This window comes from Cyprinodon tularosa, unplaced genomic scaffold (assembly GCF_016077235.1).
Source record: "Cyprinodon tularosa strain WSP-4 unplaced genomic scaffold, ASM1607723v1 ctg56, whole genome shotgun sequence".
Classification (NCBI taxonomy): domain Eukaryota; kingdom Metazoa; phylum Chordata; class Actinopteri; order Cyprinodontiformes; family Cyprinodontidae; genus Cyprinodon; species Cyprinodon tularosa.
The window spans coordinates 1,224,320-1,248,920 of NW_024039296.1; the positions used below are offsets into that span (position 1 = coordinate 1,224,320).

At 38.3% G+C, this 24,601-nt stretch overlaps 2 protein-coding genes across 3 annotated transcripts; both read left to right on the plus strand.

Moving 5' to 3' along the window:
* Positions 1–1,614: 1,614 nt before the first annotated feature.
* Positions 1,615–12,583, plus strand: trabd (TraB domain containing). Of its 2 annotated transcripts, none has more exons than XM_038305551.1 (10): positions 1,615–1,692; positions 2,255–2,295; positions 2,524–2,584; positions 5,111–5,277; positions 6,519–6,659; positions 8,297–8,407; positions 8,681–8,820; positions 9,507–9,679; positions 10,435–10,531; positions 10,625–12,583. In XM_038305551.1, the coding sequence occupies exons 2-10, from the start codon at positions 2,272–2,274 to the stop codon at positions 10,794–10,796; spliced, it is 1,086 nt and encodes a 361-aa protein (XP_038161479.1). In that variant the 5' UTR covers positions 1,615–1,692; positions 2,255–2,271; the 3' UTR covers positions 10,797–12,583. The 2 variants fall into 2 exon arrangements, with proteins under 2 accessions (XP_038161479.1, XP_038161480.1); XM_038305552.1 differs by having other exon boundaries at positions 1,623–1,692; positions 2,255–2,326.
* Positions 12,584–15,006: 2,423 nt separating this feature from the next.
* On the plus strand, positions 15,007–24,057 carry selenoo1 (selenoprotein O1). Its single transcript, XM_038305518.1, has 9 exons — positions 15,007–15,681; positions 18,130–18,333; positions 18,429–18,606; positions 18,818–18,948; positions 20,896–21,173; positions 21,274–21,439; positions 22,265–22,450; positions 22,656–22,812; positions 22,918–24,057. Exons 1-9 carry the CDS (start codon positions 15,128–15,130, stop codon positions 23,143–23,145), a joined length of 2,082 nt encoding a protein of 693 aa, XP_038161446.1. The 5' UTR covers positions 15,007–15,127; the 3' UTR covers positions 23,146–24,057.
* The last annotated feature ends 544 nt before the right edge of the window (positions 24,058–24,601 follow it).

Below are 24,601 nucleotides of genomic sequence, written 5' to 3' on the forward strand. Positions count from 1 at the left end.
GTAAGACCACCTTATGCTGAAGTCTATTATTTATTAGCTTATTTTATGCATCAACCAACAAGTTTTTTTTCTAAAGCATTATTCTTTGCAAGATAACTCAAACTCAGCCAGACTGCACAGTGTCTTAGGACATGTATTTTTAAGTCTCTTCATAATATTCTAATTTGAGTTAGGTATGGGCTTTAGCAAGGGCCATCAGATTTTACCGAAACATTCTAGTTAAGTTCTAGCCATATGTTTTGATTTTCTTGCCTTTTAAAAGGTGAACCACTGCCCCAGTGCAAAGTCTTTGCTAATTTTGTTCAGTTTTTTTCCTCTGTATCTATCCACATTCCCATCATGACTAATAATTGACCTGTTGGCACATTCTCCCACCCGAGCTATAATTTACTGTAGCTCTTCCAGAGTTGCTACAGACCTCTTGTCTGCTTCTCTGTGCATTGCTCTTTATGATTATACCTCAATCTTATTTTTAGATGTTGTATTGTGAAGTGTTTCGTGAGATGTCCAAAGGTCGGAACATAGTTATTTTAAACCTAACACTAATATTCCATAATCTGATTAATCTCCTGATCTGTGTCAGGTGTGTCCAACTCTTGAGAAAGGCCATGCCTTTCAGATTAGATTTTCAGAATAAGAAAATTGAATGACATCCTTCTCCCTTTTACGTACTTGAAAATCACCCTGCATTGTTCCTTCACATAAAATCCCAACATATACATTAAGGTTAGTTTGATAAAATGTGTAAAAAGGTATGAATACTTCAACAAGGCATTGTGTAGTGTTAATAAACAAGTTATCGGGAATTTAGAAAAATGTTGGTGGGCTCCTGAAAATTTGGTGATCAGCTCATTTTAAAGGAAGAAGCTCAACTATATTGTTGAGGTGGTTTGATGTAATGTAAACAAAACAATGTGCTATGTGGTAAATTGTACCTTTTTGAATGGGTTATTGCAAAGATGAGTAAGCTATACTCTGTTTGATCCTCTGACACAATCCAAAAACAATCTTTCTGTAAATTAAATCACAAGTAGTTAGAATATATATTTATAATATTCATAGATTAAAAACTAGCATATAGATATGCATTTACCATACGCCTTTTTTTTTTTTAAATGTGTTACATGTGCACACCACAAACTTTCTTGCACAAAAGATTACAGGAACTTCAATAAAGGAAGTTTAATACTTAGTGACACATCAGCATGACATTTGTTGCAGACATATTACTTTATAGGGCCTACAGTGTAGATCCACCTACATATAAAACTTGCATCAAACATAAACACTGTGGCTAAAGTCTTTTTCACATTAGCTAATTATCATACGATTGTCTTGAGGCTGCCTCGTTATAATACGCACATTAAATGCATCCACAAGCACTTTAAGACTAGAACCTTTAATGAGTTCAAAACGCATTTTTTCTGTTGATTTTCACATTATAGCTGACTCAGAGCAGAACCTCTGATAGTGAAAGGTTACTGGATAAGGTACAGTCCAGACTTTGATTGTACCTTGTGAAATGTCACAGAAAAAACACAAATAAAAAAGTTTTCCTTAAAAAACCTGATTTGGTCGTAAATGCCTACATGTACCATAATGCACCGCGGCTGTCAGTGTTAACCAACTGAGTGCTACTCTGCTGCATTAGCAAACACCAGTGGGACAGACGGGCCCCGGTTGGCTGGCTTTGTAAGTAACATGTTTTCTATAACATCTTTAGGAGTTGCTTGAGTCAGAAAAGAAGTTAGATGCATTTTAATATTGTTTTGGTTGTAAATAAACTTTGTGTGTCCATATTTTATCGAACCAGCTAGCGTATGCTAGCTTTAAGTTAGCTTTATCCAGAGGAAGCTAGGGAAACAGTGAAGTTCTCAATAAGTAAAGTGTTTGCATGCGCTGCAGCAGCAGGCATTTATAAAAAAAAATGTATAAACAGCCTTGACTATATTATTGCTTTGTTGTAGGTCACCCCTCACACTCATAGCGATATCGAGTGATATTGTAATATGTGTGTGATTAATTCTGTTAGGTCTGTTACAGTCACCACTTTCAACAGCAACATGTTCTGCGTTGTAAGCGGTAGCAACCTTTAGCTAAGCCGGTAGTTGTTGTGTTGCACATAAAGCAACGTCAGCAGTCAGTGCGTGTCCAACTGTCAGTGAACGCCTCACCGCAGTCCGCCCTCTGTTTGTGTACAGAGTTGCACCTCGATGTGAGCCGTTCTCATTCCTCTTCTTTCTGTTGCACTTAGTTTTCGATTCTCCAATCATGGACGAAGACAAAAAACCTGAGGTGAGGAAAGAAACAAGCTTGTTTTTAAAAGGTATTTGGTTATATCAAGTTCTTACAACTACATAGTTACTTAGGTTCCGTCAAAAAAAATATTTCTCAATCTCCAATGATCTGGCAGTGTTCATCTTTCTCAATACAGCAAGGTTTTTCACGAGGAATCTCTTAATCTTTAGCAGGACTGAACAAGCCATTAAGTGATGATGATGTGTCTGTTTTGTTGTTTCACAGGATCATTTAGTGGCTTCTAATGCTTCAGAAGATGAACCACCCTGTATAGCTCCAGGAATGGGTATGCTATAGTTTTTAAGTCTTTTTTCGTGTAAGTTATATATTTACTGTGTTGCAAGAGTGTTCCCTGTTGATTCAGACACTGAAAACTGCATAACATGTCGGTAGGCATAAGATAGAATCAGTTTTTTTTTTTTTTTAGGAATACTGTAATACTGTGCCTACACTTTAAGACAGCCAGCAACTGAAACAGTTCTGAACATAGCTGCAAGCTATAAAACATGCTTAGAAAAGAACAAGACTATATGAATCAGGAACACTTAAAAATAATAAAACCAACTGAAAACAAACAAGGTCAGACTAAGTCTGACCCATGAATAAAGTTAGATTTTAAGCCTAGTTTTTAAAATCAAAGCCAACTCTCGCTGTTGGGTCGGTAGTGCATTTGTTCACCTGCCTAAAAGCGCTCAGGATGAGTCGATGACAGAGTATGAAATGCACAAGCTTCTCTTTTTCATGGTGCGTTTCTCATATTTGTGCAGATAGGGAGCTGAATGTGTTTAAAAAGGACTGTTTCTCTGGAGTTATGCTGATTAAAATCCAGTGCATTGGTCTGATTTCGGTGTTAATTTGACAGCTTTCAGTGTAACCAATATTTGTGCTGAGATGAGTTGGATAGAGCCCTGCGAAGGGAGCCTGAAGGTTTGTGAAAGCGACATTACATTCATTAAAAAAAGGCGTAGAGGCCTGTAGAAGCCCCCTATGTTCAAATACGCTGGTGCCATCCCTGTACTGTTGGAATCTAATGGCTCTGCTTGCAGTATGGCTGACAGGATTTTTTTTTTTCCTGGGAAAAATGATTTCTATAGCTTGATGGAATTGTGTCGTAATACATAACATTTGGCATCTCCATCTATCCCTCCAATGTCTTCCTCGTGTCTCTTCTTCTTCTTTTGAAATTATTGGAATACTCTTTTAAAAAAATGCAACCAGAAGCATGTTTCAACCCAACATAAAGCTATGTCTTGCTGTTCAAAATGTATCTAAAACATTATGTATAAAGGCCAAACTATATTGACCTACTACGTTACTACTATATATTATAGTATATTTCCTCTTTGTCAGACTGCAATTAATTATGCTTTGATCAGAAGAGAGGAATATACATTTTTGGAAATCAGAAAGGCGTTAAAAACAATATAAACAAGTTTAAAAATAGAAATTAGACATAAGACAAGCTATGTAATTTCTGATCAGTACTGTTTTTGTTCATATAAACATTTTAACTGTTATATACATTCATATAAATTATATTTCATTATATATTTTATTTAGATCATTAGATGCCAGAAAGTTTTACTTCTGTGAATTTTATTTTTATTTTAACACTTATTGCTATTTATAAACAGGTCTCCCAGCTTGAATCTCAGTGAGATAGTCTATATAAATAATGGATAAATGAAATAAAATTATTAATAACAACTTATTTAAAATAAAATATTTTAGTTTGAGATAATGAAACTTATTGAAGAAAAACATGTATTAAAAGTGTTTACATATCTTTGGCTGGTTTTCCCATAATTGTGTGAGGTTGCTTGGTATAAGAATAAATCCAACAGTTTTATTCCTCTAAACTGTACCACACATGACCACACTGTCTTCATTCATGATTCGACATTGTTAGACAATGTGATGATGCTGTCCATTTAGCAGGTTAAGTTACAAAATGTTAACATGTCATTGAGTTATCTTGGTAAACCGAAGAAGATATAGGTACAGTTGGAGCTCAAAACATTAGATTACAATATTGTAAAAAGTCTGTAACTTATTTTGGAAAATGAAACTCATACAAAGATTTGTTATACAGAGAGTGAATTATTTAAAGCTTTTTACTCCTTTTCTTTACATTATTATTATGTTTATTTCTATGCACTCCATGCTGGATTGGGGCTCTTTTTGTATCATTTACTCTATCAATACAGCGAGCCATGACTGTTGCATTGCTGATGTCTAATGAAGCTCAGGCTGCTTTGATGGCTGCCTTCAGTTCCTCTGTATTGTTTAATCTGGAGTCTCTTCTTCTCATCAATATCCTATAGATTGTCTATGGGGTTGTCTCCTGGATAAATGTCAAGTCAGCAGTCTACCCAATGACTGTTTAATCTATTGAAACTGTGACTAAACAAACTTTTTCAGGTATTTTGAGATCATTTACTGATTAGGGTTCGACAGCATGAGTTCCCAACATTTGCTTTGGTTACAATTTTCTGATAAACTAATTATTGGTTTTAATTCTCCATCATAATCAACAAAATCCGCACAAAAATAAAAGGCTGGTATATTTCACTCTCTGTAATGTAAATAATGGAATAAGTAACAATATTTAACCTTTTTTCACACCATTCAAAGTTTAGATATGTGTATTCATTATCACGTTGTCTTACTTCCTATTGGTTGTTTAATCAAATATCTCATCTCAACTGAAAGAATATATGAAGATGTGTCCTTTATATTGGAGTTATTTAGTGTTCATGTAACATGACAGCGTCAGTATTGACTTAAATGAGTATCTCTTCTGTCTGTTTAGCGGATGGTGAAACGTTAGAGATGCTCTGGCAGTTGCGAGCCCAGCGGCGCCAGAACTCCCCTGAGCTTCCAGAGACGGTGACCCGTCTTAATGCTCCTGACGGCAGCATCCTCTACTTGGTGGGGACTGCCCATTTCAGTGACAACAGCAAAAATGATGTGGCGATGGTAGGTTACATTTACTTTAAAGATTTGGCATGTTGTAAAGTGGCAGGCAAGTCAGTTGTGAATTAGCTAGGGCTGCACAATATATGAAAGATGTATTGTCATTATTATAACAGCTTATATGTTAGGAAACCCACACAAAACTGCTCAAAATTTAATAAATGACTCACTTAAAAAATATTTGTAATTTTTCCACTATGTCAGACTCACCACCGTGAAAAAAATCCGTAAACATATTGCCAGAATGATTTAACATTAGGAGGACCACTTACTTTGATGATCCACCCCGAAAAGAACATCCTTCACTAGGGATGCACGATATAATCAGCCCCCTATCGGTATCGGCCTGTATCGGGCTTAAAACTGAATATTGGACATCGGCCACCCCACCGATATTTAACCCTATATTTGATCAGCTTCTGAGTTTCTAAAGTCTAAAAAAAAAAAATACTACTTCTTCTTCCTCAAAAACTTATTTTTTACAGACTTAAAAACTTCTAAAGACGAGGGAAAAAATATTGATACATTAAAATATCACAATATCTTCATATACTGATATATTGCCATTTAAAAACACCATATAAATCTCTTTTACTAATGAAATATTGCTATATCTCATCGTTATGCTACGAATTCCCCCATAAATTCACGAAATTTTGCCATATTTTTATATGTTGATATATTGACGCGGTATCGATCTATTTTACTCACAAGAATTTGCAAAATATCAAGAGTTTGTAACAGAACGATGAAATTTCTCGAGATTTTTTAAAGTAAAATAGATCGATACCGCGTTTTTAAAAATCAATTTGATATCAGCATATGAAAATACATTTGAGTATATTATTTTTCAAAGTGTCAGAAATGGATAACCAAACTGCTATTTTCAATGACTACTTATTTTTGTCCACCTTTAACATCAGTATCGATATCGGTTATCGGCTACATGAGTTTTAAAATATCGGGATATCGGCCAAAATCCCAATATCGTGCATTCCTATCCTTCACTATACCTTTAATTAAGTCCATGTTGAATATTTTCACTGTCAGGGTTCGTGATATTTAGATCAGAGAGCTAATTTAGTAAAGTCTCATCTTGATTCTTCTTTGCTCCTCAGCAGTCATTCTCCCTTTTTGTTTAGTACATATTTCTTTTCCGTTTGTCTCATTTTACCTTCTTTGGCTCTTATAGTGCCCTCATGTCTTTTGTCTCTCATCCACTGCTCTTTCTCCCCTTCATCCAGACGATCCGTGCCGTGCAGCCAGACGTGGTGGTTGTGGAACTTTGCCAGTACAGAGTTTCGATGTTGAGGATGGATGAGAATACGCTGCTGAAGGAAGCCAAAGACATCAACCTGGAGAAGGTTCAGCAAGCCATCAAGCAGGTTAGACTTGGAGACAGGATGAAGTTGAATAAAATTAAATAAAATTCAAATTTTAATGGTTATTCAGAGGTTTGTATTTGGAATGTGATTTAAAATCGGGAAGGTTTCAGGGATATGAACACTTTTGCAGACAATTGGATAAATACTTTGACATTTCACTCATTAAATTAATTGAATTGGGTCAGTTAAGTAATGCCATATACCTTCAATAAGGTTCATATATGTACAGCACTACATCCCAATCATACTGTTATTTGCATGACTATCACAAGCCATTAGTACTGATTGTATATTTCTATCAATGCTCCATCATAACTGTTCCGATTTCTATAAAATCTCTCTAATAAAATCTACGACATTGTCATTGTTTTATGCTTGTGTGACAGTTTTTTCCTGTCCAGTTAAATAATATGTTAGACACTTTTATAAATTAGCAGTAAACTTTTTTGGTTAGTATCCATCTACATGTATAGATATTATGGGTGGAACGGTTCACAAAATCCACGGTTCGGTTCGATTCACGGTTTCTGGTCACGGTTTTCGGTTCGATTCGATACATGTTGATTGTTACACCGAAATTCCATAAAAAATTATGAAATTAATGAAAAAATCCCCCCAAAAATAATGGATTGTAATTATTTTAAATGATCCGCGGAAACCCTGGATAATTTCCGTTTGTTTTGCTGCTTTGAATTTAATCATCTGGCGCATGCTCTCTAACCTGACAACAGCCAGATGCATGTCTCGCTCATGTAGGCGGAGCGAGACATGCATCTGGCTGTTGTCAGTTACATGCTCTCTACCATCTCCAAGGAACTCAGAGGGGAGCAGACGAAGCCACAATGGGGGCTGTAGGCTTTGCTTTGAGCAGCCGGTCTGGAGCGCAGCGGGGGTTGCTGACGGAGTATGAGGGATTTCGGGGTTAGCATGACATGTTGCTGTTAGCATAAACAAAACATGTTGCACAATGCTTGCACACTGTTGCACTTTTATCCACAACTTTCTTTCCGCCGTCATCGTAGGTCACTCTGAATGCAAAGCGCTCCCATACAGCAGACCTATAAAGTGCTGCTGGCGCGTCTTCCAACTCCTGTTCTTTCCCACTCGCCAGTCCGACACAATTCTCCACAACAACTGATTTTTTTCCCTGCTACACCCGGCTAAGCTGCTTCGCTTCTTCTTCTTGTTTACGACTGGCGGTTGGCTTTAGTCGCAGTACCGCCACCTTCTGCTCTGGGTGTAAACGCTTCGCCTATGAGAAAAAGGAGCAGCGCATGAACCGAACGAAACACACGCGAACCGAACCGAGACAGTCGAACCGAACGATTCTGACGGTTTTCATAAATCGTCCCATCCCTAATAGATATGAATACTACTAGCAGGTGTGATTATCCTTCTTTTTTATGGTTCCAGTTAAGAAATATGCATAAATGGCCTTACAGGCATAAACTTCTCTTTGAATCTCTAAGTGCACAAAAAAAAACCCTCTTTCAGAGCTTCTAGTTTCTCAGGTTTCCTTTTTACTTCAGGCTCTGGTTCCCTTCCAGCCAAGATTTTACTTCCTCATACAGCCTGTTATCAAGTTCTGAAATGTATTGACGTTTTTATTTGTATTGTTCTTTTTCTCTGTCTGACAGAATGGGCTCATGTCCGGCCTGATGCAGATTCTTCTGCTCAAAGTTTCGGCTCATATCACACAACAACTTGGAATGGCACCTGGAGGAGAATTCAGGGAGGCATTCAAAGAAGTAAGTTGACCACAAACCTGTTTTACACAACTACCGTGCCATATCTAAGCCAGACACGATGTTGTAATTTCTAACTTGGAGGTGCGTCATCTGGAACTGCAATTCCTTGTCTGTGTTTTGCAAGAAGAAAACAAAGAGCAGTTTTGATAGATCAATCTTACCTTAAAGAGGCTACTTAAAAATCCTTGACAAAGCAGAAAATATGACTTATTTTGAATTATCTGTGCACTCTTTACCTGTTTTTACAATCTGGAAGTATTTTTGTCTTGACAGGCAGGACGGGTTCCATTCTGTAAATTTCACCTTGGGGACAGGCCAATCCCAGTGACATTCAAGAGGGCCATAGCTGCTCTCAGTCTGTGGCAGAAGGCCCGTCTGGCCTGGGGTCTTTGCTTTTTGTCAGATCCAATAAGGTATAAATTCACTTTTCCCCCCCCCCTACATTGTATTGAATGCTTTCTTAATAACCTTTTATAATACTGCTTAATAAAGAAAAAACTGCGTCTTTATCTGGATCCTTTAGTCTCACCAAAGTGACATGGAGACTTTCCATTTATTAAGTGGATGTAGGGCCAAAAGGCTAAGCATACAACATAATGTAATAACACCTAGTAATTTTATTCTGATTGCAGGATTGGTTTGTAACAAAAAATATAAGCATCTTAGATATGTTTATGTTCACTTTAGAACTTAACGATTAGCACCAACATAATCTTAAGAAAATCTGCTAGTGTTTTAATAACAGCTTGTTTGGTGTATCTGATTGATAAACTCATTATTTAAAGTGCCTTATTACAGCTTTAGCATTTCCTTTTTATGGCCTATCCTTGTAAGATAAAAAGCGTACTTTGAATTTATATATTGACTTGCATCTTAAAATATATTCTGGGCTCATTTAAATCTTATGTCATTAAACACAAACAAACAAAGTTTGTGTTAAGCACTTTAAAGTAAAGGCTTTTTCAAATATGTTTTTGTAAAGTCATCTTCTCAAGTTCTACCACTGTAGAGTACACCCTAAAATGTTCCATATGAGCTATAAAAAAAAGCATGATTGTATAACCTTCATCTAAGTGTAAGAACTGGTAAAACGTTTCAGTAAAGAGGACGTAGAGAAGTGCAAGCAGAAGGACTTGCTGGAGCAAACCATGTCCGAGATGATTGGAGAGTTTCCTGCTCTTCATCAAACCATTGTTGCTGAAAGGGACATCTACCTCACACACACCCTCCGCCAGGCAACACGCTGCGTGGAGTCGCCATCTGATGGCCAGAGTGAGTATTGCATTTAAAGATCTCATCAGTTATGTATAAAGTAATCTAAACACATCAGTATATTTGAATATATATGGAGGCTTTGAAAGCATCATTACCATCATTACCCCATCTAAACACATAAAAGTGGTTATCATCTAAATGTAGCTGTATTTCTAGGAGAAGCTGAGCCTTTTCATCAGCCTCATGGAGCTCCTAGAAGGTGTTCTCTAGACCTTTCCATCTCATTCAGAATAGCCCTTGACACCTGATATATCAAGTAATCCCCTCCTTGCCCTGTTATTTTACTCCTTGAAGGTGAACATTTGGCCTTCCTCTTGAGATGCTTTGTAGCCTGTTTTGTATTTCCTGGAGTTTGGACTGTGTTTAACTCCCTGTCTCTGGCCACCATTTCTTTCCTATCTAGAGAAAAGTATCTCCATAGCATGATGCTGATATTGCTGTATACAATGCTGTACATGCAGGTCAAAAGCTGAACCAGTTCTTTATTTTTTTATGCTCCAACATGGTTTGTAGCTTATTGCAGAGGGGCATATATTTAAACAGTCTTAAACAAACCAGATTTGTGGACTACTAACTAAGTAGCAAACAAAGGTGAAAGCCATTTACTACGGTTAATTTTGAAGCCAAAATGGATGCGTTGAAATCCTTACAAATTTAAGCTACTTTTATTTTGCCCATACAAAGTATGTATTTTTTTTTTTAAGTTTTACATTAAATGAATAACAGAAGCATACTTTTTTTTGTTTTTATAGAAGTGCCTGCTGTGGTGGTTGGAGTGGTAGGAATGGGTCATGTCCCTGGGATTGAACAAAACTGGGAAAAGGAGCTCAACATTCAAGAAATCATGACGTAGGTTTTTACCTTTTAATCAAATACTAAGAATAATGGCCACGTAAAGAAATAAACAAACATGTTATTTTCTGCTTTATCTTTCCTCCTCAGTGTTGCACCGCCCTCACAGTTCAGCTGGGTTATGAGCGCTCTGGTGAAGGGTGTCCTGTTGGGAATGCTGGGATATGCCTGTTACCGCGCTGGAGGAGGTTTAGGTCGAACCCTGTTGTCTCTACCAGCAGTCCAGTCTTTACTGGAGAAACTTTGGCCTCATCCTGCCTGACCCCACTGGACCTTTTTAAGCCTTCATCTGACACAAGCTTTGATCTGTTAAAATAATGCATCTATCACCGATGGCCTAAAAAACAGGAGGTGAGGCTGGATGAACGAGTGCACCAGCTCACGCCTAGGAACTGAGACGGACCTCACTGGGGTCAAAATCTCTTAACCTTATGATGTCTCCATAGACACTGTTGGAGTATACTGCCAAAGAAATCACAACTGTACCCTAATCCTTCAGTTTTGTTGTACATTTGGCATAATTTGCCTCCTACTAGAAAAATAATATCCCTATTTTACCCAAGATTTAGATCATTTTAATTACTGTCCTTGGAAGCAAATAGTTATTTCCCTGGATATAATGGAACCCTTAACCTGAAAGAAGCCATTTTCTGTGTATCAAACAGATTGTTGGTAATTGGTCCAGCACTTTATAAGGTGAGTAGAAAGAAGGAAGTAACCTATACTGTTATTTAGGTATATATGGATTTGAAAATTGCACAGCGTCTCGAACTAGACAGTCTATCATATTTTGTATGATCATTGAAGCATATTTCAAAAATATCAGCATGGTGCTCATCACCCACATTCAGGATTAGCAGAAGAAACTGATTGCTCTGTGTCCCAAACTATACAGCCAAGTGCCTCATGTTCCAGCTGGAAGGGCTACTGTGAAATCCAACCATGTTTGTTAGCTGCATCTAACAAAGCATTTGTGCAGTTTTAATAAGTCTTGTCATCTTGCAACTAAAATACTATTTTATAAAGAGAGGAGGTGAGGTTGATGTTGACTTTTTAAATGTTACCAAACTGCAACTTTTTTGTAAGAATATTCTAGAGACACTGATGCTCAGGAGGCCTAACAAAGCCTTACAAAAAAGTTAGATGATTTTTTTTAATATATATATATATATATACAGTTTTCAATATAAGGTACTTAACTTTTGTGTTAATGTTCTTATAAAAAAAAAAGATCCTATAGGGAAAACCATAGTTTGAGGATGTGGCAGTCATTGCTTCAGCTGTCCTTATATATGCATTTATATTTATTGTAAAATCAGGAAACCAGATGATGAAAGTTGCTTTGTTTCCCCCCCCCCTGAGTAAAGGAACACTCTGGTTTGTACATTTATAATTTTCATTATTTGGGATGCTAACAAAAATGTTGGTTGTGTTGGGAAGTGTAGCCTTACTTCATTATTACTTCTGCCTTTGACCCCTGACTGCCTCCTCTGCTAAAGCATATCACCAACCATGAGTCTACGGTATATTCTGGTACTGCATGTAAAACAAAAAGAGACACCCCTGAAGCAAAATGTTATATCGGAGTGCAGTACTGCTAGTTCTCTAAACATATTTGCATGATTTTAATTCTTAGCAATATCCAGGTAATTTTAAGTGATCTTTGTACAGCAGATTTATTATTTACTGTATGGGACGGGAAATGAGCTGCCTCATTAAACCTGTAAATGGGTCCAATTAATTTATATTGAATGTGATGTTCATTTTTTTAAAAGCAAAATTAAAACCTATTCAGTCTAATTGTATTCAGGTAATGTGTCTTCCAAGTAATAAAAGGTTTAAAAACTGAAGGTCAGATGCAGGTCAGATACTTTGCTTTAACACAAAAAGTATACAATTGATGACTGTACAAGTATGAACACATAGAATGAATGTTTCTGTTTGTTTTAATGACCGTTTAGCCCATATCAATAATTTGTTTTGGCACTGTAAAGGTACCAAACACAGTCTTGTACAAAAAAGTAAAGGTAAACTATATTTGATTGAAAATGTGTACATTGGTCTGTGATTGGTCTAAGTTTGCTTAGGTGGGAAGATGGTGACATCTATGCTATTAATCTAAAAATGGTGTAGATTTTAAAGGGAGGGGGTCATTTCACTGACTTTTGGGAAACTAGATTAACAGATAAATGTTAACTTTATACCCGATACATGCATTCATTAAACTGTTAAAAATATTAACTTTCATGACTGGCATATGAACTTAAAGCTACAGTGTGTAATTTTCAGCAACATCAACATCCCCCGCCCCCCCCCCCCCCCCCCACCGCTTCTCCCCCCCAACAGTACGGCGAGCCTTACGGGACAAAATGTCTTCCACGACATCCGCATCACCTACCTTCTCAAGTGATGAGGTTTGTTTACATAGATAATTTTACAGATAGTATTTCATTAGTCTGTGTGTTCAGTACCGTCTCAGTTCATCTCTCTCAACTTGCCGTAGTTACTTTCGAGCGTAATGGGCGATCTCGCAATCGCTAGTTTGTTGGCTCTGCGCTGCCGTAGCGCAAAGATGTCTGCCTCCATGGCTGCGAGACCCGCTCCTATGTAATTATAAATAACGAATTCTAAGGCAACGCAAATATTAAGGTTAAGAGGCTGAGCTCGTAGATGATGATAAATAACATAGTTATGTATAATATATTACATTTCTGACTGTATATCCCTGTAATTATTACACACTGTAGCTTTAAGAGAGATACCATTATTAATCCACAGGGTTCAATATGATTTTCGTCTTTCCTTTGCCACTGAAAAAGTGTAAACTCTTCTAGAACTAGTGGTAGGAAAGAATGCCTGGTTGTCAATGTCCACTTATTTCACTTCAAAGGAATCTGCAATCAGGGTTGTACAGACCAGTTCAGCTAATTCACTCAACCTCCACGTCTTTGTGGGCTTTACTTTGGAAATAGGTGTACTGATCGAATAGGTTCAGAGAAAATAAAATCCCTTTAACTTTATTAGGAATCTTAATCCCTCATATTTGAAGTCATCTGTCCCAAACAGGGATCTGACCAACAACTGATAGACTTAGAGACTTAGATTTATTTTGTCATTTTTTTATACACAAGTGTATACGAAAAGAAATTTCGTTTTGAACAGCTCTCTAGACAATTTCATTTTTTTAAAGGGCAGCCTTGATAAGGTATGCAGCAGTTGTTGTCGAACTGCTACTACTTCCTCCAGCTCCTGAAGCACTTGCTTCTCTTCTCTCAGGGGAGGAAGAGGACGATGATGACGATGCTGTAAGGGTGGTAGCCCCCTGAGCTGAAGAGGCTGACGTGGTTGAAGCAGCAGTGGTGCCATCGACAGGTTTAGTAGTGACAGATGATGCTGGAGAAGGTGTGGAAGCTGGAGGGGGCCTGGAGGAGCCGGCTGGGGATGTTTCAGCATTTGGCAAGGAAGCATCTAGAGTGCTCTAGAATCTATATATGAATATGAGATCTCTGAAATTTCTCAGTCATCCAGATTATGTGCAAGCTTGAAATGTTCAGTATAGGCAACTGGATGTGAAGTTTTCTAGAAGTCGTTTCGCCTCTCATCACACCTGGTCAGCCAGGCCAACCATGATGATCACTACTCCCTTTTCAGAGGCAAAGGCCAGTATGGGGCAATACAGGCCAACAACGACCTCAGAGACCCCATTACTAAGGGGTGGACCTGTTCTTCAGTGTGCATGTTTTTTAAGCCATAATAACGCTTTGCTGCATTACGTCATAAAGCCTGGAACTCAACGCTAATTCAGACATTTTCAATTGAGAAAGTTTCCTGGATGGAGAAGGAAACCTCTTCAAACTTGGAAAACAAAGTCCAGCGGTTTGTATTTTAACTTTTTTGGAGTACTGTACATGTAACAAAGAATTAGAGGGAACAAAAGGTGGTTATGATCCATCAGACTTGATTGGCCATGGAGGTCACCTGGGGGGAGATAAGAAATGTATATTTGTGAGATTTAGTTCAATTATGGGTTGACTCTTTCTACTAAAATTTCAGAAGATTTTAAATACCTTAATGTGAAAAATAATTATATTTTTCTCAAATATTTTTTATGGGCAGTGTTGGTCTAGTGGTTAGAGCACACTGCTCCCTGGGTGCTGCACAGTGGCAGTTCACTGCACCTCAAGTGAATGGGTGAAATGCAGAGATGAATTTCTCCAATGTGAGTTTAATAAAGTTAAATTATATTGATCATTAGTTCTTACTTATTCTCAGAATTCTGACTATTAACCTCAAATCATAACTCTATGAGAATAATTGAGATGAAAGTGTTTTGAGGTACCTTTAATTAAAACCTTTCAGAAATTATAAGTTAGTTTTAGGTATTTGGAGTAAAATTTGTTCAAGCGCCCCAACTTGATTTTTCCCCACCAAGGATCGAAAGTTCCGACTTCTGTTTCAAGTCGGACGTATAAAGGCGTAACAACAAAACGTTTCCTAAACATCCGCCGCAAGCCTGAGGGTTATGAAAGCATGAGTAGCTTACACCGTTCAGTCTGCGCCATAGGACATTGACGTACTGATGGCCTAGTTTTCATGGCTTATTTAGCACCTCGACTTGGAATATCACGCATCTTCCCGCACCGTGTGGCTGTTTTCAGACTCCTTTGCACAGTAGGAATGGAAGACATGGGTTTGGCTGTGGGTCGTTCCGCTTTAGAGCGGCTCGACTTTGACAACGTCGTCCTAAAGAAACTTCCCATCGACCCGTCCGAGGAGCCGGGTGTGAGGCTGGTGAAAGGAGCGTGCTTCTCTCGGGTCAAGCCCGAGCCTTTGAAAAATCCCCGCTTCGTGGCCGTTTCTCATGAAGCCCTGGCGCTGCTGGGGCTGGACGGAGACCAAGTCCTCAACGACCCTCTCGGACCAGAGTACCTGAGCGGATCAAAAGTCATGCCTGGATCCGAACCCGCGGCTCACTGTTACTGCGGTCACCAGTTCGGGCAGTTTGCCGGGCAGCTGGGGGATGGAGCTGCCTGTTACCTCGGAGAGGTGAAGATTCCTCCAGGACAGAATCCAGAGTTACTCCGAGAAAATCCAAGCGGGCGGTGGGAGATCCAGGTGAAAGGAGCTGGACTCACTCCCTATTCTAGGTAACATGTCTCTAGTTAAAAGTATTTTTTTTTTTATTTTTTTTTTGCGAACAAGTAAAAAAATTAATAAATATAAAAAGAGAGACATATGATTCGTAATATTTTTCCCCCAGTAACTTTAAACTCCAGTTACATATAGTAAAGTTAGTAAAGTAAGAAATTTTTTTCTTGTAATTTTGGCTTTCAAAATTAAAACCTCGAAGTACAGTGTCTGAAAATAGTGTCATTGCCTCATCCATAGGGTTGGCATGGCTTCCTCTGGCACTCATAGGAAGCCCATGTTTCTCTAATAGTGTCCTCCATGGCATCTGTAGTGTTGGTTCTGGCGTTTCTTATCTTTATCTTCATTCTTAATGAGGTTTAAGGCAGGTAAGTTTGCAGGACAATCAAGCACAGCAGTACCATGGTTAATTAAATTAGCTTCTGGTATCTTAAGGGTGGATGGGTGCCATGCCATAATGGAAAAGAGGAGCGGCTCAGCACTAGAGCTGTGACAATTGTAGGCCATGTGTCGGATTAGTGCACATTGGCTGTTAATGCATTGACTCAAGCCTTAGTCTACTCTTATAATCTACTAAATTCTTTAATATATTTTGATCAGCAATCCTCTCAAGGTGACAAAATCCCTGCTGTGTGTGCACCCTATCCTTTTAGATAAGACAACTGGCAAATCAGCCTTCTTCCATCAGTTGTGTAGGCCAATGCATGGATTAAAAAGTCTAGTTTTATTTAGATTTTTAATACAATTCTTGCTTCTGTTACTGCATGTAAGGCTTCTAGAATTAATTAAAAAAGTTACAAGAAATATAAACATTGATAGAATTTAATGATCTTTTTTTTTTTGCATGCAGATTCAATTCAGTTCGTTTATATGATGCCAATTCACAACACGTCGTCTCAAGGCACTTTACAGTTCACCAGATCATACAGTCAAATTGATTTAAAGTTTCTATCTAAGGAAAAACAGTTTATTGCATCGAAACACTGACTTGAATGCAATCCCTCACATTAAGCATGTCTGTAGCGACAGTCGAGAGGAAAAACTCGCTTTTAACAGGAAGAAACCTCCAGCAGAACCAGGCTCAGTGTGAGCGGCCATCTGCCAAGGCTAACTGGGGTTTAAGGAGATAGAAGCAGAGATACAAAAAGCAGCTGTAAAAGGCAGGCCCATCCAGGAAACACACAGCCAGACAGACCAGCTCTGAGCTAACTCCCATGTCAGAGGATGAAGAGAGCACATTTCTACAAATCACAAACTTTATTTTATCTTGGGGGTGAGTTTGTTTGTCACAAACAAACACAAAGTCTACTTGTTAAGAAGGAAATATAGAAGGAAATATATAAAGAATTATAGAATCCGAACATTTTTTTGTTTTGTATTAAAACATGTTGTGTGTTCTGCATTTCTTTTTGTCCCCTAAGATACAGTAGTTTGTTAAACTATCAAAACAACTATAATCCTTGATAATTCCTTAAGGGTTTGGTCCCTACCAGCTTTACAAGTCTTAAAAAGCTGTGTTTTTAATTTCTATTTGTATATTTAAAAAAAAGGCTCAGTTATATTGGAAGGAGATCATCTTTTTCAATTACGTAATCAGATTCTGAGTTACGTTTAGGTCTGGACTTTGACTGGGCCAATATGAACTGCAGCCTTTATTAAATGTCTCATATTATGCTACATTTGAAAATGAAAAAATATTAACAATGAGGCCAACAGAGCATGCTTTCTCCGTTTGTGCCGAAAAATTCCTCTGAAATTAGGCAGACTGCATTTACCAAAAATCTCCCTATTCAGTCCTCCTTTGGACAAGCTGTATTCCACGGCCCCTTCTTCGTGAAGGCTGCGCCCCCGTAACCATGACAACCAGTCAGACTTTGTAAAGATAGCCTAGGAGCATGAGATAATATATTAGATGAAGGCCGTAGCTTGACCGATGGGCTGCTACAGACTGCTCTGAGCAGCTTATTACCCTTATGACATCATAAAGGGAACACTTTTCAAACAGAACATATTGAGAGGTGGAACATTAGCTAAGAGGTGGACAAAGGCAGTGATATGAGGTTCGCATTTGTGAATGTTTCCAAAAGCTTGTGTGTGAGGTTCACAAATGTGAACCTCATACACAAGCTTTTGGAAACATGACTGTTAAACAAATTTTTATAAAGTGAAATTTGCATAATATGGGACCTTTAATGCTCATTTTCCATAGCATACTGCTGCCACTGCTTACTTTCACTTTGGCAATGGTTTCCAATGTTCCTTGTCACAGGTAACAGTTTGCACGGCAGTCAAATATTCATGAATTAGAAATGTGGTGCCTTTTTTATTACCCTGGTGATTTACAAAGCCACCCTCTTCATTGCATTTATCATTTTTCTTTGTACTCAAAGCTATTAGCTACCGTTTTCATCAATCACACAGAATTAAAATACGTGCATCCCCTACAGAAAAGCTGATGGCCGAAAAGTCCTGCGATCAAGTATAAGAGAATTCCTGTGCAGTGAGGCAATGTTCTTCCTCGGCATTCCCACCACCAGAGCAGGCTCTGTTGTCACCTCCGACAGTAAGGTCGTAAGGGATGTGTACTACAGTGGAAATCCCTGTTATGAGAGATGCTCAGTCGTCCTCCGCATTGCCCCCACCTTCCTCAGGTAAGCACGTACTCTTCTTGTTTCCTGTATAACGGATATCTGAAGTCATCCTGATGTTTTCATTGGAGGTTGTTTGTTATTTTCGGTCTGCACAGGTTTGGATCCTTTGAGATCTTCAAGCCAGCTGATGAGTTCACTGGACGCCAGGGTCCCAGTTATGGACGAGAGGAGATCCGTGGTCAGATGTTGGACTATGTCATCGGAATGTTTTATCCTGAAATTCAACAGAACTTTCCAGACCGGGTGGAGAGAAACGTGGCTTTCTTCAGGGAGGTGAGAAATGTTTGAAGTAGAAATAATTTTTTTTAAGGCTATTTTTGTTTTTTTTCTTCTTTTAGTAGAAATAGTTCAATGTCTGTACAAAAACTGCTCCCTCTGTTTACAACGTTTTAATTTAAGGTAAGGTAAGGTTCTTATTTGTATTTTACACTTAAAAAAAAAGCTAATTTAAAGATTCCATTATCTCTTTTCCTTGTAATTGTAGCTGATGTGTCGTACAGCTCGACTCGTGGCTCAGTGGCAGTGTGTGGGATTCTGTCATGGAGTCCTGAACACTGACAATATGAGTGTGTTGGGTCTCACTCTGGACTATGGTCCATATGGCTTCATGGACAGGTAAGACATAGGGGTTGTGATATTAATGTGGAATGATTGACTTTATGGCTGTTGAAAGAATATATAAATATACCGGGAAAATTAGATCTTTATACACATTATGTTAAAAGAGAAAAGCCATCACTGAATTGAGGAGGAGGATTAAGGTTTCAGCTTCCAAACATGTACAATTCAGTCCTGAAACTCATTCCAAAAACAAAATATACCAGCAGCCTCATCAGGATTTGAACGGAAAAACCCAAAACCCATACAAAACAACAGACTTCAACGACCTAAGAGAACAACAGGTTGATCATTGATCTGCATGCGACTTGGAATGTGCTTAGGAGGATGGGCCTCCCGGTGCTTCAAAACATCAGCACTTCAACTAAAAGTTGCTCTAGAGAAAGGTAACAGAACCAACAAAGACTCCTGGGTTACTGGGTTAGTGAGACAACTTCAGCTTTAACCCTGACTTTCCACAAAGTCAGGGTACCACAAAGCTTGATTCACTCTTGGCAAGGCTAGCCACCGTGGTAATGTACTCTGAACTGCAAACTTGCTTTAGGGCAGGCTAGCTTTCAGATTTGATCTGAATCCTGGAAAACGCTTCAATCAGCAGCCAATCAGCTGTTTTGGAAACAATGATGGACCCTTGTGTAATTGCTATACTGAAGCTGCACCAATTGGGGATTGATGGTAAACCGGCAGGTAAAAAAGAAAAAAGTTCTAACACATTTAAAAAATCAGGACTATTTGACTCAGTCTCCTCACTTCTTGTCTTAATATGATGCAGTTGTAGCTTCAGATTCAGCTTTGTTGTAGCTCAAACATTATTGAATTAAAAAGTCCAACTAACTAGATAAAATAAAGTTTTAGTGTTTTATTTTTAACTTCCCCAAAGTCCTCTTCACAGCTCAGGGTGTTGCATCGAGGGGATGAGACATGATTAATGCACTAAAGTAATTGGGATGTATGGTTGTTAAATGACAATGTGTAACTTATGCATTTACACAGCCAGGAATCCTTTGTCACTTGTTTTAGCTTCTCTTTCATGGTACCTCCTTGTATAATTTTTTTATTGAGACTTTTTTTTTCTCTTCTAAGCTCAGGAATATGATTGGTCTGCTACTTTAAAACCGCCCCTTTCTACATACTCGATCACAGATCCATGATTAGTCGAAGCTAGTTTGAGTTAGCGAGTTGATAACCAGCTTCATGGTGCTGTTGATCCTGATTGCCATTGTTGGGGATTGTTTAAAATAGATAGTCCGGAAGTAATCCCACTACGTTTAGCTCGATTCGTTGTACAGGCCTCTGGTCTTGTGGTCTTCATTTCATCCTGTTCTGTGGATACACAAAAGTGTCTTCTATAATGTCCCTTAATTAGATTAGAGAGAAGAAACCTCAGTTTTTTCAATTCTCAAACCAGACTTTATTTGCATTAACCTCTTCTTACACGTAAATATATTCGAGTTTGAACCTTCTGATATATTTTTCTAGATGTTCTGTTTCTTTTATGGTTAATCTTCAATAATGTATAAGTAGTGCTTCATTATTCTATCGATTTTATACAATTTACCAGGACTATTGGCAGCTAAACAGACTCAACATGCACTACCTTCATTATGCCAGACGGTTCAATGTTCTTGGCTTTAGAAGCTTCCGCTTGACTCCTTTTATTAATCTCTTTATGGCCTGATAGCCTAATCTTTGCCCCCATTTAGAAGTAAAACATTACCTTAAATTGTATTTTTCTTGTCCATGTGTGCAACTGTAGATTATTAGTTGTGCTGAGTTGAAGCAGGGACTTCTATTATTATTTCCTCATTCAACTTTTAACTAGCATTGTATGTGGTTCTCACTGCTTATATAGCATCCTTAACTGTATGATCAGTCAAACATGTAATAAATAGTGATCATGTGTAATCTACATCAGTTGTTTCAGGATTTCTCTGTTCATTTCAGGTTTGATCCGGATTTTATTTGCAATGCATCAGACAACTCTGGCCGATATTCATACAAGGCCCAGCCGGCTATCTGCAGGTGGAACCTGGTGAAGCTGGCAGAGGCTCTGGCTCCAGAGCTGCCAACGGATCGGGCTAAGGCAGTGATAGATGAATACCTGGATCAGTTCAATCGCTACTACCTGGAAAACATGAGGAAAAAACTAGGCTTGCTTAAAAAGGAGGAGTCTGAGGATGAAATCCTGATCACAGAGCTGCTACGCACTATGCATGATACAGGTTGGGCTGCGGTTTGGGACCTTTAATGTGTTTTGCATCTCAAGAAAAGAGCATTAACTCAAATTAACTTAATTCATTAACTTTCCATTTGCTCATCTAGGTGCTGACTTTACGAACACCTTCCGCAGCTTAGCTCAGATTTCCTGTTCACCAGAGGGAGAAACGGAGCAAGATGAGGAGATTAAGAAAGCCACAGAACTCCTTCTTGAGCAGTGTGCCTCTTTAGACGAGCTAAAGTCAGCAAACACTCCCACAATGGATCCCCGGTGAGCTATTTAGATAATGAGCAAGGATAATGGTATCAGTCAGACAAATGAAATGGGTAGAAATTTTCCATCGTAAGACCAAAAATAAATGTACCTGATAGGGCCTGTATAGACTTAAGGAAATGTCAGATTTACTTTGTTTTATCCCAAATAAATCAGACCTAGTAAGATCTGAGATGTTGCTTCAACATGTTAACTTTACATGGGCTCTTCTTTTCTTTCCTTTTTTTAACAGATTCTGGCTTTCTAGTGGTCGTCTCATTTCTGGGATGGCTGAAATAGTTACATAGGTCAGGGGAGTGAGGCGATGGGTTCTAGATGGTGACCCACATGTTTCAAATATGATTAGATGAAGAATTTATTTTGGAGGAAAAAACTACAAAACTGCTAAATTGAGAAGCAGTTCATGTTTACTATGCTAAGTCTATTTCCTCTGACCTTGTATGGTCAAACTATGAGCTGAAAGATGGACAGGTGCCTCTTTTAGCACTGCTATTTTGGCACAATCATAGCATACTGGCTAGGTTCCATAAAATTAAAAGGAAGGGAAAGGTATTGATTTTATGATTGACTGTAGACTTATTTTGTTAAATGTAGTGCTTATTTCTGACTCTAGAGGGCCGTTGTGGCTTAAAACATTACTTTTATCTGCTCATACTGCTGAAGATGCAAACACCTGGTTTTAATGATAATGATGACACTTTTCCTGACTGGCCAGAGAACCTGCCTGACATTAAACACATAGAGTATCTCTTTATTTTTTTCTTAAAGACAGTTATTGCCTGTATTTTAATAGTTAAGCATCCTTTATCTTTTTGTTGACAGTGAGTTGGCAATGCTGCTCTCTATGGCTGAGAGCAACCCCGCTCTGTTTGAGATGATCTCAGACAGGGCGACCATAGCAAAGCAGCTGGACAGAATGAGCAAACTGAAAGTCCTGATGGAGACGAGTCAGGAGGAGCTGAGAGGCAGGCAAGCTCAGGAGTGGACTTCCTGGATTAAACTCTATAGGTAAGCGACTTTCTTTGCAAAACTAAACAGGAAAAGGACTAATTTGGAAGAGGCTGACTATAGACCGAGTGGGATCGTTATCATTCTGGTGGAAGTCTAACTGATAAAAGGGGCGGACAGACAGAAATGGGAGGAAATGGGGTTTTCTGGTGGATAATGTCCCAATGCTTTATTTCACAAGTGTTTTCATGTTATCACTGCACAGGAAACGCCTGGCTCTTGAGCTGGAGGGTCAGAGTGACGCGTTGGCTGTACAGGAAGAGAGGGTGAGGGTGATGAACAGCACTAACCCTCGTGTGGTGCTCAGAAACTACATTGCCCAGAATGCAATAGAGGCTGCAGAGAATGGGGACTTTTCTGAGGTCAGGATACACATCATGACTTTTTTTTTTTTTTTTTTTTTTTTTTCCTTTGTGCCCTGAAAACAGCTTTTCTCATCTCTCTTTGACCACTTTGTCATTCTGCAGGTCCAACGGGTCCTCAAGGTCCTTGAGAAACCATTCTCTTCTCAACCAGGCCTGGAGCTTCCTGCGTGGGTGGGTTCGCATGGGAGCACCACGCAGGGGGAAAGGGATGAAGGAGAGGAGCAGCAGCAGCAGGGAGCCTCTGCATCACCAACAGCTATAGACCCTGTGCCATATGACAGCAAGCCCCCAGCATGGGCACGCCAAATCTGCGTCACATGATCTTCGTAAACGCTTCCTTATTGCTGCCATGCCTGAAAGAACAAAAAAGTTGGAAGTTGTTGATTGATTTATCTCTTAACTTTTATGTCCCTCTCCTGATTTAGTCAATGTCCAACTTTCTTTTTTGTTTAGCTCTGGCAGGGCAGCATTGAGGGAGTAGTGACCCTTCACAGATTAGCACGATGACACAAAACAGATAGGGGTTAAGAGATGACTCGCTTCTTCCATTGCTTACAGTTTCCAAATTTAAAGTGCTCTGTTTTTATTTTAAAACATTTAATAATGAAGATAAAAAGACATGTTCAGATTCAATCATGGATCTGAAGGTTCCAGAAGGAAAAGTCTTTCGAATGCATTTGTTTGAAGGGATTTTCAACTTTACAGAAACCAAACTTGGCTCACCTCCACCTTATCTGTTCAGTGTCACTTCTGCTATTTATGATGATTCAGGCAACAAGTCCCAAGGTGACCTGCCTGCCTCTGACAAACTGTGGGTTGTCACTTCTAATGTACACCAAATATGCAGACTGTAAGTTTAAAAGGGAGTGTTTGCAGTGGAAAGAAACACGCACAACTAAATCTTTAAAGAACTTATTTTCCACCAATGGGGCTCAGACTATTATTTTCTTTTTCTTAATTTCTTCACTCAGGCAAGTTTCAATAATGAATATCAAACCTGGATGTAACTGTTTACTTATAGTGAATACCCATGTTTGCTACACAAAATAAGATGTAATAGAAAATGTAATTTTTGTCCATATGTAAATAACATGTAGAATTAAGCTCTTCATCTGTTAGAACCAGTTGTTACTAAACAGCTTTTAGTAGACTGATAGATTTTAGCCTTAAATTTTAAGTCACATTTGAACACAGAAACTTTTAAATCTCAATAAAAAATGTTTTTTTTTTCAATAATGAGAAGTGTATTGTGCATAATCACTCTCTTCTTTGATACCCTTTGATACCCCTTATTAAAGTCAGCTGCACTGACTTTAATTAGGGCAGTCACCCAGGATTTGAGGCCATCTTACCAACTGTATAATATGTAGAATTTACTTTTTACCTGAAATAATTCAATGAAAATCTTTTTTTTTTTTCTAACCGGCGGTCGGGATGCTGCTCAAATGCATCTACATTATGCTATTTTTAATCCTGCTTTTAGATTTTGTGCTTTTATTTTTATAAATATGGACCCATCTTCCTGTTTATTTATTCCTTTATTGTCCAAGTGGCTATTTTTAGTCATTTGGATATAAACACCACTTTGCTGAAGACCAAGGAGGGATTATGAGGTCAAATGTGATCTACAGGATCTACCTCTGTCTTTAAACGATACGTTTACATCCTATCTATCAAAAATAACAGCTTTTTTTTTTTTTTTTTTACAAAAAGCACAGCCTTATCTATGTACACATGAATAGAAATGAGGTTTTGGATTGTAAAAATATATTCCCATTAGGTTTCA